General features: G+C 32.1%; 6 protein-coding genes across 6 annotated transcripts; 4 read left to right on the top strand and 2 right to left on the bottom strand.

Annotated features, from left to right (window-relative positions):
- The first annotated feature begins 117 nt into the window (after window positions 1-117).
- LOC119675062 (laccase-10-like) lies at window positions 118-881 on the top strand. Its single transcript, XM_038086249.1, has 2 exons — window positions 118-121; window positions 228-881. The coding sequence occupies exons 1-2, from the start codon at window positions 118-120 to the stop codon at window positions 815-817; spliced, it is 594 nt and encodes a 197-aa protein (XP_037942177.1). The 3' UTR covers window positions 818-881.
- A 2,972-nt stretch (window positions 882-3,853) lies between these two features.
- On the top strand, window positions 3,854-5,707 carry LOC119684376 (INO80 complex subunit B-like). Its single transcript, XM_038098409.1, has 2 exons — window positions 3,854-3,968; window positions 4,027-5,707. Exons 1-2 carry the CDS (start codon window positions 3,947-3,949, stop codon window positions 4,980-4,982), a joined length of 978 nt encoding a protein of 325 aa, XP_037954337.1. The 5' UTR covers window positions 3,854-3,946; the 3' UTR covers window positions 4,983-5,707.
- LOC119675061 (intraflagellar transport protein 20 homolog) lies at window positions 5,031-5,484 on the bottom strand. Its single transcript, XM_038086248.1, has 2 exons — window positions 5,206-5,484; window positions 5,031-5,147 (listed from the first exon to the last, which is right to left on the bottom strand). The coding sequence occupies exons 1-2, from the start codon at window positions 5,482-5,484 to the stop codon at window positions 5,031-5,033; spliced, it is 396 nt and encodes a 131-aa protein (XP_037942176.1).
- A 1,125-nt stretch (window positions 5,708-6,832) lies between the features above and the next one.
- Window positions 6,833-8,774, bottom strand: LOC119683144 (BTB/POZ domain-containing adapter for CUL3-mediated RhoA degradation protein 3-like). Its single transcript, XM_038096755.1, has 2 exons — window positions 8,211-8,774; window positions 6,833-8,000 (listed from the first exon to the last, which is right to left on the bottom strand). Exons 1-2 carry the CDS (start codon window positions 8,374-8,376, stop codon window positions 7,279-7,281), a joined length of 888 nt encoding a protein of 295 aa, XP_037952683.1. The 5' UTR covers window positions 8,377-8,774; the 3' UTR covers window positions 6,833-7,278.
- Window positions 8,775-10,290: 1,516 nt separating this feature from the next.
- Window positions 10,291-11,696, top strand: LOC119682170 (putative nuclease HARBI1). The gene is made up of 2 exons (XM_038095534.1): window positions 10,291-10,971; window positions 11,032-11,696. Exons 1-2 carry the CDS (start codon window positions 10,416-10,418, stop codon window positions 11,634-11,636), a joined length of 1,161 nt encoding a protein of 386 aa, XP_037951462.1. The 5' UTR covers window positions 10,291-10,415; the 3' UTR covers window positions 11,637-11,696.
- Window positions 11,697-14,521: 2,825 nt separating this feature from the next.
- Window positions 14,522-15,102, top strand: LOC119675060. The gene is made up of 2 exons (XM_038086247.1): window positions 14,522-14,637; window positions 14,695-15,102. The coding sequence occupies exons 1-2, from the start codon at window positions 14,545-14,547 to the stop codon at window positions 15,100-15,102; spliced, it is 501 nt and encodes a 166-aa protein (XP_037942175.1). The 5' UTR covers window positions 14,522-14,544.
- The last annotated feature ends 1,640 nt before the right edge of the window (window positions 15,103-16,742 follow it).

Genomic DNA, 16,742 nt, shown 5'->3' with positions numbered 1-16,742 from the left:
GAATTGTAAATACAAAAGTCACTTTTCCAAATCATTCGAAATCTTATAATTAAATTAATTTTTAATTATTTATAATTAAAATAATATTAAATTAATCATAGTTTTTATAGCTGAGTTATGAGTACTACTTGAAGTGATGGAATAATCACTAAAACGATATCTCAAATTATACTCATTGAGACTTGACACTAAAATTGAATTCAAACTGTATGAGTTATGTATTTCAGTTGCTTCTGATGGTGATCATCTCATTTCTTTGATCGATGAGATCTCCTATGTTGCGCCACCCTCGCCAATGTTGTCACAGTATGAGGATATACCAGCAGAATATTTTTGCAATAGTGATAATCGCCCCTCCGATTGTGGTGAAAACTGCCAATGCACACATAAAATAGACATACCACTCGATGCAATTGTAGAAATCGTCCTCGTTGATGAAGTTCAACAGGTTAATTTAAGTCATCCGTTCCATTTGCACGGCACCTCATTTCATGTACTCGGTTTGGGTCGCTCGCCCGATAATAATGTGAAACGTATGAATTTGCAACACGCTATCGATTTAGACAGAAGAGGCATGTTAAAGCGCAGATTCGTCAAGCCTGCCTTGAAGGATACAGTAGCAGTTCCTAATAATGGCTATACAGTCATCAGATTTCGTGCTGATAACCCTGGATTTTGGTTATTTCACTGTCATTTTCAGTTTCATATTGTGATTGGTATGAATTTAGTGATACAAATTGGTTCTAAAAAGGATTTACCACCAATTCCACCTAATTTTCCACGCTGCGGAAATCATGTTCCTCCGATTTTAATGTGAAATTATATTGTCTAATGTAATAATACTATCGTAATATATGAAGTTGGTCGTGTCATAGTACTAATGTTGCAACCTTACCAATCAATCGTTTTTAGATTTATTTTATGTACTAAATGCAACCAAAATTCTTTAAAATTCTTTAACAAAGAGTATTGATCTGAAGATTTAGTTTAAACGTCTGATAGTCAACATATTTTATGAGCGCAATGATCTGTAAAACTAATGTAAACGCTGAATAAATAAATTAATTTAATGTAAAAATATTTGTGTTATTGTTTTGCTTACTTTAGTTCTACTCGACATGAGTACAAAAGTCGGAGATGTGTAGGAAAACTTCGAAGCTGGTTTTTTCTAATACAACTATTGTGTTTTATAGAACTAATTAGTAGTAATTAATAATTAGTTTAATATAGAGGTTCTTATCGAATGGCTGCTTGTCATTCCATTAATTAAAAATAATAATAAAAATTTGTTGTTGTGATTTAGTACTGTTCGATAAAACTAATTAGTGTTCTGATATTAACGCAAGAAAAGAGACAGCATTTAACGCGTACCTCTAAAGAACGATATCGGCGAAAGAGAACGGAAGAGAAACGTATTTTCAGCGAAAAAAGGAAGGAAGCAGGAAGATATGAATACGAATAGATTAAAAAGCTGGGTGAAATGAATATGACTAGAAAATTCTACAAAAAAATCAGAATCTTGACAAATGATTATACTTAATTACTTTAAAAACATTACGGCAAACTAAAGAAGATTGATTATTTGTTGCATGTAAGGTTGAAAACAAATGGAATTTTAGGTATTGTTTGGATGCCATAAATAGAAAACAGCTAGAAGTGAAGAACTACCTTAGCCAGGTTTTTATGACTTACAATATGAAATACAATATGCTGTTCATCTATTAGAAGTCTATAATGCAAAATAAGACTTTGTATTTTAAAAGACGTATACTAGTAACAGAATTTGAGACAAAGAAATGTTTCGCAATAGCAAATTTAATGAGCTACTATCTTAAAAGAAGCTCTAAATTTCAAACCCCAAAATGTTATTACAAAATGTAATAACAGATAATGGTTTTTATCTGTCGTAGCTAAATAAAGAAACAATATTTAGTTGTTGAATAATGTGGACTCGAAGGTAATTAGAATTCTCTGTGGCATTTTGTCTCTCTAACTAGTCCTCATCCGAACTAAATATAGAAATACATTTAAGCTACATGTTCCCCACAGAACTTATATGTGAAAGACAGAAATAAATTTTAAATTTATCCAGGATCGTGAAATATTATATATATTAGAATGTAGAAAACCAAAAACTTCATATATGAGAGATATGATATTAGATAGATAGATAGATTTATGATATTACTTCATTAATTCCGGCTCTTTTCCACATCAAATTACATTAAAAAAAATTTTTCTTAAATTATAAATTTACTGATATAGAGTACTTACTAGATTTATAATAGGTAAAAACAAAAACTTTAATGTGGAAACTGAAACTTTAATGTGATATAAGTACCACGTCTATAGAAGTAATAATTGGTGATCAGAGATTTATTAATAATTAAAAAGATATATAAATAAATTTTTTAAACACCGGCTGCTTAAATATATGAACACCGCCTGCGACGGCAAAATTGCACGAATTACACTTCGAATTGCTTCCTCATCGACCGTATAGTCCAGATCTGACCCCCAGCGACTACTGGCAAAAAATGTTGGCCGGTAAGAAACTCATCTCAAATGAAGAAGTAATTGCTGAAAGTGAAGCCTATTTTGAGTTAAAAGACAAATCCTTTTACAAGCACGGCATCGAGAAGTTAGAGAAGCGTTGGAATGATTGTATTGCAGGATGGTATTGAAGGAGATTATATTGATGAGTATAATCGATTTTTGGCAGAAATATATTTTTGTTGTTTCGTTACAACAAGAATCGTCTACTATATTAATTTGTAAACAATTTGTTCTATAGGGGTATTCACTGTGTCTTTCAAAGTCCTTTTAAGACTGTAAGAACAGAATTGGAGCATCAGAAGGAAACAGCTGTTTTTGCACCATACCACATTCACATGAGAAGCACATGAGGTATATCAAAATTGCAAGCAATTGCAAAAAACTTTGTGCATGTACTTTGTTGTTGTCCGTTGAGTAGAGACTCAGTTAGTCGGTATGTATCGTAAGAACTTAAGCGAACTTAGCCAAAACGAAATGCACAGATGTGGCTGGTTGTGCATTTCGCTTTAACTTATACGGCATTTACACTGGCCGAAAATGGCTCATTTTGGTCAAAAATCGAAAATGAGAAGTGAATGGCTCATTCTTGCATATAAAATTTCAAGCGCGAATGAACCATTCCATCACATTCTGTATGAATGCGTCCCAACGATGTTCGCATGGGTTCTAAATATGTTCCAAATGCAAAGGAATTTGACATATACAAAAAAAGGTAAACAAATGTTTGGTGGTTGCATTTTCTTGAAAATGATGCACCTCTTTTTAGAACTTCTACTTTCTAACAAGTAATTAATTGAAGTTAAAAATATGTTTTAAATTTATATTGTAAGATTTGAAGGCATATTGAAATTTCATGCACCATTTTTTGGGAACAGGCCAAAAATCAAATCAACAGGCAAGTTGAAAAAATCAGCTGTTTGAAATGAGAACAAACGAATTACAACGAATGTAAACACTTTCAAAGGGCTCATTCAAAATGAGCCGTTTTCGGCCAATGTAAACGCCATATAAGTTCTTACGGTACATACCGTCTAACTGAGTCTTAATACTCTTCTCTAAATGCAACTAATTACATTACAATATAAAGTAATTCGTAAATATATGAAAGGAATTAAATTTATTGATTTTAAAAATATTTCTATACAAAAAGTAGTGTTAATTATAATATAAAGTAATTCGTGAGTAACTATGTGTGAAATATATTGTTTAACTTCAAAACGCCAATTAAATAATGCAACAGTTCTTTGCGCAAAACTAAATCAAAAACATAGAAATAATTCTATGTTTTTACGTCAAAATGACAGCACTACTTAGACCACTAATCAAAGAAAAACAATACATTTTAATGTAAAAAAACTATAGCTTTATAAAAATTTAGCACTCTTAAATAATGGGAAAACATGAACGTAGTGGCAAGTAGAAGTTTTAGTTATTTTATGTAAAAATGCTAACGATTTTGTGTTTTAGTAGACATTGGCGATAATAAGCGCAGCAAAAGACATAAGCGGCATAAACATAACAAGGAGCAAAACATAAAATCTGAGCAAATGGAGATCGTCAACGATGAAATAATGGAAAACGAAGACAAGAAAGAACTTACGCACAATGAGGACGATGCTCAAATTGATGTGGGCGAAGAGGATTTATGTAATGTAACATTGCCGCAAGCTAATATCACGCCTCCAAGAGCAAACACTAGCAAAAGTAAAAAGACCACTCCTAAAAGTATTTCATCCACAAGCAGCGCAACAGGGACTCCTAGTAGCATAGCAAATAGTGCTAATTCTAAAAAGGCGAAAAAGAGACGCGACAGTGGCACTTCCAGTGGCGAGGAGCGTTGGCTAACTGCAATTGAAAAAGGAAAACTGGAGGATGTAGATGATGAATTGAAAAAAATCAAAGATCCCAAGTTAATGACTGCACGTCAACGCGCTATGTACGAAAGAAATTTGGATAAGGAACCCTCTCCGGGTGGCGAAATGCTAATGTCATTACCGACAGGTTATCGCGAAAAGGAAAAACCACAAACTGCAGAAGATATACTCAAGGCTGTGCTCAAATCACAAAAACGTAAACAACTAGCGGATGAGAAACGTGAAAAGGATAAAAAGAAAACCATGGAACGTTTGTTAAAAAAACAAGACAGCACCAAACCACGCAGTGGAGGCCGTAGCAAAATTCTTAAAACAGCGCAGCCAATGATAAGCTATAGAAGCACTTTGAGTGGTGCCTATATACACTTGCCACCAGATCATGAATTTCCTTTAGCACCGCAAAAATCAGAGAGCCCGCCAAAAGTGATTATGTGTGCAATTGAAGGTTGTGGCCAGCCCAAAGTGTATAACTGCTCAAAGACAAATCTGCCATTGTGCAGTTTTGCTTGCTATAGAAAAAATGTCCAAGCGCTGCGACAAATCATGTGTTAAAAATGGGTTTCCAGTGCTTTATTGGCTTGCTATTTGTACGTGTACAGTTTATTGATTAAGCAAAAAATTGTTGATGGTTTCCTGTTGCTCGGCCTCGATTCGCTGCAAATATTGATATTCGCTCTTCAAACGATCCAGGTTGGTGTTCTTCTCATGTATTTTGCTCTGTAAAATGAGAAGGATTCATATATGCAACAATCTTTATTTATTTATTTTTATTTGCCTGATAAACTTGCTGTTCCGCCTGGCGTTGTTGTGCTATGGTCTTAAGAATATTTTGTGTGCCTATTGCACGTAACTTTTCTCTTTCCACATCCTTGGATATTTTAGAAACTATTTTATGGAAGTCTGCTGCCAATTTTTTGAACTCTTGTAGTTTGTTTGCATATTCCAGACATTCTTCACGTAACTCGTTGGTCTCAGTAGCAATGCGAGGATCCTGCACGCGTAACCGATATATATCGTCTATATAAAGTCCTGCTTTTTGAAGTTCCTCCGACATAGTTTAGAAGTCAGTGCAACTACTAAGAAATATGCTTCCCTAGATATGAGCTATTGTATTGGTAAACGTTTGGAACAAAAGCATCGTCATAGCAACGTTAAACCAAACAAGAATTTTTATTCGTAATCTTTCATTTTAATGTAACTTAAGTACTTCAAAATTAGTATAAGAATAAATAATGTTTACATCCATATTGTTCAAATAAATATTTGAAAATATTTAATTTAATTTATTTAGAGTAAACACAAGTTATCATAGTACTGTAAATTTATTCTTGAGAATAGTAAAGAATATTTTAAGTAATATATGAAATGACAATGCAGATCCACTGAAGAAACAGTGAAGGAAAATCTTTAAATTGTAGATGAGTGTGTGTTTACTGTTATTCATTTACTACTACTATTATTTTGCTAATCCTGAAAAGGAACTACCACTTTCCGAATCTAATAGCTTTTAAGATCACATCAAGCGAACCATCGGATGATTCAATATTCTAACCACCATCATAAATTTATGTATTATGTTGAGGCTGAGTCATTGCACTTGAGCAATTTTACTCTCTATTAACTATGAGGTTTCTTCATAACTCCTCTCTACGCCTTGACTGGATTATTGTTTATCACTTCATCAGACTAAGCAATATTTAACCTCAGATCTGCATACCTCCCCGAGAAGCCTGTAACCATTCTGAGATTCGATAACGCAGTGTTGGTAAGCCTATCAGTTTTCGTACATAATTTCAGGACTCTATCCTTTATGTATTTTTTAATCGGATCAATCAATGATAGTACCTTGAAAAGTCTTCTCAGAGCCTGACTTTGTGCAATTTCTAGCTGGTGAATAGTTGTTTCGTTGAGGCCTTGGTAAACGCTACACATCCATATAGAAGTAACGATCGAATTATAACAGTTCCTGCTCTTAGCATTGATCACAAATTAAGGCAATCATATCCATGTCATCGGGTGGTTGAATTTTATAATTTAGATGCGCAAATAAACTTGTCCACTATAATTAAAAGGAATTATTAAAATAACAAGAGAACACAAATTTTAAAATAATTTTTATATTAACGTCATACATGATTAAACAGGAAATTTAGTTTTTAGGAAAGCCATTATAATCAACACATAATGACATAACGACACAGTATTTTTTTTTAAATTAATACTTTTTAAATAATACATATTTGATGTATATCATTATTAATTTAATCCCTAAAATTTATATCTAACATTGAAGACATAAAATAATTTAATTTTTGAACGTCTAGATGAAACATGTATAAACTGAAAATTATAAGTGTAAAAATGTTAAAACTTTAAATTACAACAAATCAGTTTTTCAGATTTTTAATTTCAATTCATTTAAAATTACAATTTTTCATATTTACAAATTTCTGACCATCTTAGTGATTGTCCAAATATTAAAATATTTAAATTGCAAATATATTTAAATAAACGACTCTTGACTATGTTTACAGACAATTTTTAATACTACGGAAATTATTTAACAATTTAGGACTTAAATAAATGTATAACAGCACAATTAAAAAAATAATCCTTTAAGAGTAACGGAGCAAGTAATTGCTTGACAGTGATTAATGACCCTTAAAGCGTCTGTATGCTTTTCGAAAGTAATTTTATTTTGTATATTGCAATTGTTTTAGCACTTCGAACGATTGGCTATATTTTTCAGTATATTGAGGTTCTTTGGCAATTATGTTTTATCGCCGGTACTATCCCTCCAAAGCTAGGACAGCATCACGCGTGGTCATCCCACATACTTGTGTACATGTCAAATAGGGTTGTTGCGTTTATTTGAGCGTAAACGTGCTAGTCCCGTACGTTCCTCCTCTTCGTCACTGGTATACTGTTGCATACCAGACCCAGCACAACCACCACGTACCGATGATGTGGCTTGTAACAATTCCTGATCCGGCGCATTACGGTTTTCATAAAGCAGCACTTGCAATGTTTCTTCATAGATTCGTGCTTCTGGAAATTCTACCTTAGTATGCTTACGGTCAGTGGCATATACAATAGAAGTACAACACACTTCAGCCACTTTTTTGCCATGACCATAGAATGACCAGCAACATATTTCGCTAGGACCTATTACATCTTTAATGAATAAAATACGTTCGTTGAAACGCAATGAGAGTTTGTCGAATAATTCAATATTTTTCAGTAGATTGTCATCTGATGCACTTGTGTAAGAATACTTGTTATTTTGCCGTTGCACCACTAAAATAACCGCGGGTTTTGATGATGAACTGATAAGCATTTGTTCCTCCTTTTGGGATGTTATCAATGGTATGCGACAGATTGGTTTAGGTTCCTGATTAGCTAGTAACGCGCGTTCACATGACATGGCCAATTCTGTGATGCAGTAATATTTGGCCTCAGCCAGAAGCTCCGCGATTTCTTTATGCGACTCCGGCAGTGGCACAGTGCCATCACGTAAGTAATTGAGTATTGTACCGAAATGATTACCGCAACGGTCAATCAAAATCCAACCTATAAAAAATTTGAATGTATTCAATTTGTATTCACTATTGTGTAATATGATATAATATAAATAATGTACAGTCGATGCAATATGCTCTGCTGGTTTCGTATTTCGCGCTGCCTTCGCTTACGCGTTATAAACAGCGCCCAATTAGTCATACATTATCAGCCTCTGGCACTTATCACTTTGATTTTTTAGCCTTAATTTTTATTACTCACCCTCTGTATCGGTTAAAACTTCCATTCGTCCACTGAACATAGCACTCAACATGGTGTCATTATGCTTCGTAAGTGTTCCAATGGTCGTGTAATAGAGCCTACCGCCTACGTTCAGTTTTACATATTGTGATGGATGGCCTTTTAGCATTGTTTGATTACCGGACATTTTATTACTATTTGCAACTAAAACTAATTGATCTGGAGCGGTCGTTAACTGCACTATTTTAACTTCCTTAGCAACTGCGCCAGTACCAGGGGTGGAGCTGGCACTGCTCGTACTAGCAACTATTAAGGAATCAATTTTGGCGTTTTTTTTAAATAAATATCTTAATTTTATTTTTTATTAATTAACTTTTCTCTACTTATCAGTATCTATTCAGACCGTGCTGTGTATATCGGTGGTTAATTATTTTTCCAGCAGCTCGCAGTTTGTGCACAGAACAAAATATATTGAAAAACAAGAACCGTCAAGTAATTAAGCAGCCCATCGAACCGATATAAACTGTAACTTATCAATAGCCAGTGATTTATTCTGGCTATGCAGTGCATCGATGTGAAGTACAGAGTTAAAGCTGGTGGGAAATTGTTTAAACACGTTTAAAAATTATTTTTTTAACATTATTGGATATATATTAATATTTAAACAAAAAGAATGTGGTACGCATATTATTATCAATGACTTTTTAAAAATATTTATTTTGTTGAATAGTGAAAACGCTATGTTATACAGACAGTTATGTGATTAATGATCATGGCAATTTTGTACTTTTTTTAGTCATTATCCAAATGCATATTATCCAAATATTTTGATCACTTTTGGTTGTGCCTAAATTTAAAAAATAATGATTATTGTTTGGATAAGTTAACCATGTTTTCATTATGGATTTTGCAAATCCTGTTACCAAAGCTTTATCATTTCAAAATAGACATAATAAAATTCGAACTTTAAATGAAGGTTGGTTTGATTTGACATATTTTCTTGAGTACAATGCTGAAAATAATATGTTATTGATAAGGTTTAGGTGCAAAAATAGCGATATGACAGATTTTTAAAATGATATTTTGATAGTGCCAACTTTGTTCCAACCGTTTTTTTTTTCCTTTCAGAATTGTAAAAAAGTAATATTAAGTCTGGTTGATCAAATGATTTTTTTAACAAATATTTATTGCGTTGTGTATAATATGAAAAATAAAAATTCTGAACACTAAAAATTAATTAACTTAAATAAAAGTATTATATTCTTTATATATAATACAATACAATTTAATATTAATAATAATAATAATTACGGCACGGCACGCTTACTCCTTTGAGCACAACGACGAAACACACATTTTGTATTTTTTCCTTTTTTATCTATTTCTTTATACAGGGTTGCCATGATCGAATATACTACAGAATTCATTGTATCGAAATATGGTATTACAAATTACGCCAAATGATAAAGATAAAGTCTCTTGAAACAATTAGCACAACAAACTTATATCTTCGTTTCAGTGAAATTTAGTTGTTTTTCCAATACACAATTCAATTTTGGGATTAAAACGAAATTAAGGAAAATGTCCTGAAATTAAGAAACATTTCAAATGCAATTATTTGTAAGATACATTTTTAGCTAAAGATAAAGTTAAGATAAAGGAAAATGGACATTTTTTTATATAAATGTTAATGAAAGTTGACTTTCATGAAACCGGGAAATTATTTTGAAAGTAAATTTCAAATTTGAATATAGAGAAAAAACTTTACCGGTTATTAATTTAAAATAGAGTGAAAAATATTAATTCACATACCTAAAGTCCATTAAAACTATTTAATGCTATGCTTTATAGTTATTATAATCAACTTTTAAAATTTCCTGGATACAAATGATGTTTAGAGCATGTAATTTTTATCATTCGATTTGTAAATAAAAAATACATGATTTCCTTAATTTGGTGCAGCATGAACACTTTCGAAATTAACTTAATTTCATTTTTACGAAATTAAGGAAATTTGGCTGTCTGAACATAGCAGTAGAGTGCGTTTAATACTGCTTGAAAGTGTAAGCAGCGCATAAGTAGAGTAAATATAAACATAACAAGAAAAACAAACCGCAGAAACATATGAGTTAGGCGCGCTGTTGCATTTCATATGAATTGTGAACTAAAATTCATTTTGTGGAATAAATATCAAGAATAAAATATATATATTCATGACCAAACACAATGTTTAGCGATATTTCTTTACTCATTTTAAGTGAATTCAGCGACGACGAAAGTGATGAAGAAAATTTATTGGATTCGTCTACGGATTTAGGCTCATCTTCAGAAGAAGATGAATATCTGGAAAATTTGCTTTGCGATTCGTACAGCTTTAGGCGACATCATGCTGAAAACATCACAAGGGGTGGAATACCTACATACACAAATAAAGAATTCCAAATTCATTTTCGTGTGAACAGAAATGTGTACAATTTTCTAATAGAAAAATTTAAAGACTCTGAGGATTACAGAAGTCTAAGGATGGATAAAGTGATCTCAGCGGATACACATATTGCGTTGTTTTTGTGGTTTGCGGGTCATAGAGAATGTTCCTTCCGAGATATTGCCAATCGTTTCCATATATCTATCAGTACAGTTAGTGCCATAATAAGTAGAGTTACTCACTTCATTAGCAGTCTCTCGGACGCAGTAATAAAATGGCCAAATTGTACCGAAAAATTAGCCTCATCTGCTTTTTTTGCTGCACAACATATTGGTGGAAGTTTCGAGGAAGCTATAGGTTAATTATTTTTACTTTAGTAATTAAATAATATACAATATATATATAATTTATTTTTAGGTGTATTGGGTATGACTCACATACGAATTATTCCTCCTAAAAGTGATAAAAACCAGTACATTAATTGGAAAGGCGAAAGCACTATACAAGTGCTAGGAATTTGTAATGAAAGAAATGACTTTATTTACATTTTTGCGGGACTTCCTGGTGCTGTTCATGTGCATGAAGTGCTTGAAAGATCTGATATATATCCAAAACTGTCATCGCTCTGTGGTGATTATTATATATTAGCTAACTCTTCATTTGCTTGTACAGAAAATATCATAACTCCATACATCGACAATGAGCAATTGGGTGCACGTCAAAAGAAATTTAACGATAAATTGAACTCTTCTCGCATCATCATCGAACATGCCTTCACTATGCTTAAACGAAGATTTCCACAATTATACTTCTGCAAACTAAAGGGAGTAGAAAAAGTATGCCATTTCGTAAAAGCCTGTGTTGTTCTTCACAATCTCTGTGACGACAATTTTATTAGAGTTGGAAGTGACTTTAAAGTGACTGATATAAATCAAGATATGGAACCACCTAACACAACTGAAATGTCCATTTGGCGCCGCAACCAGTTATGTTACAAAATGTTTAGATCTAACGCAAAATAATTTACATTAACTGTAATTAATAGTTTTTTGTATATATAGATATTTTTAAGTGGTATATAAGTAGCGATAGTAGTATTTTGTAAAAAGCAATAATATAAAATACAATTTTTAATTTATTTATCATTTTATATAGCAGTCAATTAAACTAAATTGAGGTAATCAATGCTAAGAACAGAAAGCTGATATATAACCAAATAATTCGTCCGTCACTACTATATGGTTGTATAGCGTTTAGCAAGGCCTCAACCAAACAACTATTCACCAGCTAGAAATTGCCCAAAGTCAGGCTCTGAGAAGACTTTTCAAGGTACTATCCTCAATGACATCCTCAGGGACCTCAAGATTGATCCAATCAAAAAATACATAAAGGATAGAGGCCTGAAATTATATGCGAAAATTGACAGACTTACCAACACCGCGTTATCAAATCTCAGAATGGTTACAGGCTCCTCGGGAGATATGCAGATCTGAGGTCAATTATTGCTTAGTCTGATGAAGTGATAAACAATAATCCAGTCAAGGCGTAAAGAGGGGTTTTAAAAAAACGTCGAGTTAAGAAAGAGTAAAAGGGCTCAAGTGCACAGGCTCAAAAAGAAATAAATAAATAATAAATAAAGTGAGGTAATCTACGAATATATAAATGTTTTACGACATTACTATATTCTATATTATAGTTACTTATTATTAACACATCATCTATAATTTGATTGTAGCGAACATATATGAGTAATACAAATTTGTAGACAGAATTTAAGTTTAGAAAATACCTTCACCTTTTTTGACACAGTTTTCTGTGTCATGTTGTTGTTGTTGTAACCCGCCGGGACCTGCTTGTGGAGTCCCTTTGAGAGGTGTTGAACGGTACGTGGTCGTCGTAAGTGGCGAGTGGCTCCAGGACGTAGATCCGACCATCCTTGGGACCTTCCTGTGTCATAGATTCATTTTTTCCCATAGATTCATTAATCAAAATTTGATGAACTTTTTCATCCATTCTCACACTTTCATGATTATGAATTAAATAATCTGGGTTGTATCAGGATTTTCTTCTCTATTCCATTCATGTGCAAAATATTCAGTTATATCTGTGGGTACATTTGAAGGAGTATTTGAATAATTTGAAGGAGTTTGAAGAAGTACGTATAATCACTTTCCGTCGTCATTCAACTTTCAATCTTGTCGATAAGATCCCAAGTTAAAATTGACTTCATTTGAAGTATTATAAGAATGACATATGCATGCCACTCGATATGTGGTTAGTTTCAGTTTTGCTGAAGTCTACTACTCTTTTATCTTCTGCGAGGCACGATCAAATTACTCGCTTAACTCTCATATTTATTTTTATTATTAGAAGGGACAAATGGACACTGCAACCTGTAAGATCTATTGTGCCATCTCTGAGGAAAGGTTCTTCAGTTAATCGATACAATTTAATGCTATTGCCAAATCTAACAATATCATTCAAGATATCAAGACTAACATATGAGAGTTCAAAATTTTCTAAAATGTTTCAAATTTAATGGATTTTTTTCAAACTTTAAATAAGTTTTCAAAACCCTTCGTTAAAACCCATCAAAAACTATGAACTACATTACTTTTACTTTTTCTGGTAATCGCAAGTTACTTTTTCTGGAAATCACAAGTTCTGAGTAGATAAGATGATCGTTAATTTCACTTCATATTTTATAGTTCCCCCAAGTGCCGGTAACTTGTATCCTGTACTAGTCCGACTTTTGAGAAGTAGTTAGAAACAGCAGAATTTTGAATTAAAAAAATATTAACTGATCACAGTTCTGTGCTGTTTAGACTTAGAACCTGTTAGACTTGACTTCTGCCTCTTGGATTATGTTTTGTTGATGTTATTTTGCGTTGTTACTGAGATCTGAATACCTCAATTACTTTATCCCTGGTTAGGAAATCATCAGGGTCACAGCAAATTTCTTGATAAGATTTTAAAATACTCTTCAAAAAGCAGCCATCCGTAGCAGTAAATTTGATATTGAAAAGGTCTTTGATACCGTCTGGTTTGAGGGTTTGGTTCACAAGTTCTACTTGTTCGCTTCTACGAACAAAACTCAAGAGTTCCATGTAAATCCTTTTGAAATCGTGTTGCATGTATTTGATGAAGTTTGATGAAGGTCTAAATAAATTTTAATTCTGAAACTTATTTCCCGATCATATAGTAATAAGAAAATTGTAAATGAAATTAAATTTTTAGATCTGTTCTGAGGACCGTTATGATCGTTGATTATTACTACCTGCTTTGTGTTGTTCAAAATTGATTATTAGCGAGCTCGTTACTTGAGATCGTGAACACCCTTAATATTTCTATGCAAACGACCGCGCTGTTATCTGTTCGAGCAATAATATAAATTTTAAGAACGGAGTGAAATCGTCTGAAAAGTGTGCTATGTATTATGTTCTTAATCATGATTATAGGTCCATTTGCTGTTGTCGTAATTTGACTTGGTGGTTTTCTAACTCTTAACCCATTTTATAAATTATTTACTCATAAATCTATTTACCTTAATAGTGAGACCCCAATCGGAGTGGTGAGGACTTCATTCTAAACAATAATGATAACTGTATGGTTTGTATTTAGGACGTGTGCGAGTTATACCAGGTTCGCACTATCTCATTTAGGCACTTGCTCATTTATATAAATGAGGAACCGTTCACATAATAATGAGCTCATTTATACAGCTTTTAGAACTTTTATATGTCAAAAAAGCTATAAAAGAACTTTCTTTTGTTTACAAATAAAACACAAAGAAAAATTTTGGTATTATGTAAAATAAATATTTTAAAATGGGAAACGCGGAATATTTAAAAAACATAATATATAATGTGTGTGAAATTATTAATAATAGAAAGAAAGAAAGTAATTTCTGAATATCGTAAATGTCGTGCAATGCACCGAAAAAATATACTTGAAATAAGAAAAAAGCAAATAGCAATACTTTCTACAATAATTGCTAGCAACCGGAGGAAGTGCTGGACTTTGGTTAGTGCCACCAGTAATGATTATTAAATAAAGTTTAAAATTAACATTTTTTTTCAGAAAAGAACAAAGAAATTTTGGGAAGTGGATTGCCAGAAAAATGGTCCAAATTTTTTCAAAGAAAATTTTCGCATGAGTTTGGAATGTTTTAAGGAGTTATGTGACTTATTAAAAGGACTACAGAAAAGAGATACAACCTTTCGAATTTCAATTTCTTTAGAAAAGAGAATTGCTATTAGCTTGTATTGCCTTGGGTCGTCGGCTGAATACAGAAGCGTAGCAAATCTGTTTGGCGTTGGCAAGTCAACCGTGTGCATTTGCCTGAAATTATTTTGCCAGGAGGTGTGGAAAATTCTTTCACCCTTGTACATGAATGCATTTCCATTAACAAGCGACAAGGTGAATGAGTGCATCAGAGGATTTGAGGTTCTTGGTTTTCCACAATGTTTAGGTGTTTTCAATTGGTAAGTTTTCAATTTACTATTACTGAAACATATTAATTGTAAACAACATTAAAGATGGAAGCCACATTGAAATAAAACCAGAATCTCAGAATGCTGTTGACTACTATAACTATAAAGGGTGGTACTCGATTGTTTTGTTTGCCCTCGTAGATTATAGGTAAGTAATTTATAAGTAAATAAACAAAGAAATTTCAATAAACGCGCAAATATATTTTACTGTTTATTTACAGATACCGTTTTCTTTATATAAATGTTGGGTATCCTGGAAGAGTCAATGACTCTTTTATTTTTGAAAATTCATCACTTAAGAGCCAGTTAGAAAATTGTATTACTTTAGACGACAAAAGTAGGGTGATTAATGGTGTCTTTTTGCCATTGACATGAATCCATCTGAAATAAATGAATATATCTCACTAAAAAATTAAATATTTCATTGATATATTAAATCATTTATATACATGTTATATATTAATTACATTTCAATTAATAAAAACAGATTATATTCAATACTACTTTCTCAGTGTACTTGTTTACAGCACAGTTGTTTGTTTACATTTTATATTTAAAAATATATGACAGATACTTCAAATTTTGGTCATTTCCCTTCTGGGAAATTTTTTTTAAAGGGTTGCATTCGACAATTTTGGTCTAAAATGAGCTGATTTATTGTAAATCAGCACATTTATATGAAAGCTCTTTGTATGGTAAATCATGCTCATTAGTGATTATAATGAGCAAAACCGCCTAAATGAGATAGTGTGAATGTACTATTAGGCTAAGTTGATGCTAAACCAAATGGGAGATTTTTTTGGGATTTTTTGCACTGCACACATTTAGCCATTTATCAACACGTATCGACACCTCACTACATTATCGGCACAACTTACAATTTCCCTCATTTAGAACGCAACTTAGCCTAACTCGCACACGACCTTAATATTATATTGAAATTCAAAATAAATAAATAAATAAATTCAAAATAATGTAATATCCATCAAATTCATACTTTTTCTTTTTATCGAAATGTTATGATCAGATCAATGTCATCTTTTGCTTTTAATAGCTCTTAGAACCATATTTATTTGAACATGAATAATTTTTTCTAGGAAACTCCATCAGTGAAATTAATGTTAATCACATTTATCTTCTTATTTTCCTTCTTAACAGCTCCCATCGATTCAACACCAATTAACAACTCCATTTATTTTTATTTGTATTTTTTAAGAATATTTAAGTGAAGGTTTGACAATGGAACACTGAAACTTCCTGATTTAGAGGCGATCGCGCTAAGTACTGTGCAATTCCAAATGAAAGAAACATTTGGATTAATCAACCATGTTTTCAATTTAAAACATTATAGTTGAGATTTAATAATCTTCTAATATATCTACTAATACGAGTTAAGAATAATAATGACCAAAAAAAAATTTGCGTACATTACAGATATATCTTCTCTATAATTTTTAAACATTTCAATAGGAGTTCGTAGATCTAACTGTATTCATTTTTCTGTTCTATAAATTAACAGTGATGAAGTCTTCCATAGTTCATAGTATTTTGTTATAATATTGAAAATGTTTATGCAGAGATTAACTGCAGAACTTTTTAAGCACTAGAACTTTTTGGTGCTGTTAGCTGTCACAT

Source organism: Teleopsis dalmanni, chromosome 2 (genome assembly GCF_002237135.1).
Source record: "Teleopsis dalmanni isolate 2A chromosome 2, ASM223713v2, whole genome shotgun sequence".
NCBI classification, from domain to species: Eukaryota; Metazoa; Arthropoda; class Insecta; order Diptera; family Diopsidae; genus Teleopsis; species Teleopsis dalmanni.
Note: the sequence above shows the minus strand (reverse complement) of the source record. Positions and strands in the feature narration are given on the sequence as shown.

Excerpts from the sequence above, each read along its gene's own strand:
- LOC119684376 (XM_038098409.1), top strand. The coding sequence starts at position 3,947 with ATGGGAAAACATGAACGTAGTG. Across the intron at positions 3,969-4,026 it reads GGGAAAACATGAACGTAGTG|ACATTGGCGATAATAAGCGC; the intron begins GCAAGTAGAAGT and ends GTGTTTTAGTAG.
- LOC119675061 (XM_038086248.1), bottom strand. The coding sequence starts at position 5,484 with ATGTCGGAGGAACTTCAAAAAGCAGGACTTTATATAGACGATATATAT. Across the intron at positions 5,148-5,205 it reads CGGAACAGCAAGTTTATCAG|AGCAAAATACATGAGAAGAA; the intron begins GCAAATAAAAAT and ends CTCATTTTACAG.
- LOC119683144 (XM_038096755.1), bottom strand. The coding sequence starts at position 8,376 with ATGTCCGGTAATCAAACAATGCTAAAAGGCCATCCATCACAATATGTA. Across the intron at positions 8,001-8,210 it reads AGTTTTAACCGATACAGAGG|GTTGGATTTTGATTGACCGT; the intron begins GTGAGTAATAAA and ends AATTTTTTATAG.
- LOC119682170 (XM_038095534.1), top strand. The coding sequence starts at position 10,416 with ATGTTTAGCGATATTTCTTTACTCATTTTAAGTGAATTCAGCGACGAC. Across the intron at positions 10,972-11,031 it reads AAGTTTCGAGGAAGCTATAG|GTGTATTGGGTATGACTCAC; the intron begins GTTAATTATTTT and ends ATTTATTTTTAG.
- LOC119675060 (XM_038086247.1), top strand. The coding sequence starts at position 14,545 with ATGCACCGAAAAAATATACTTGAAATAAGAAAAAAGCAAATAGCAATA. Across the intron at positions 14,638-14,694 it reads GGAGGAAGTGCTGGACTTTG|AAAAGAACAAAGAAATTTTG; the intron begins GTTAGTGCCACC and ends ATTTTTTTTCAG.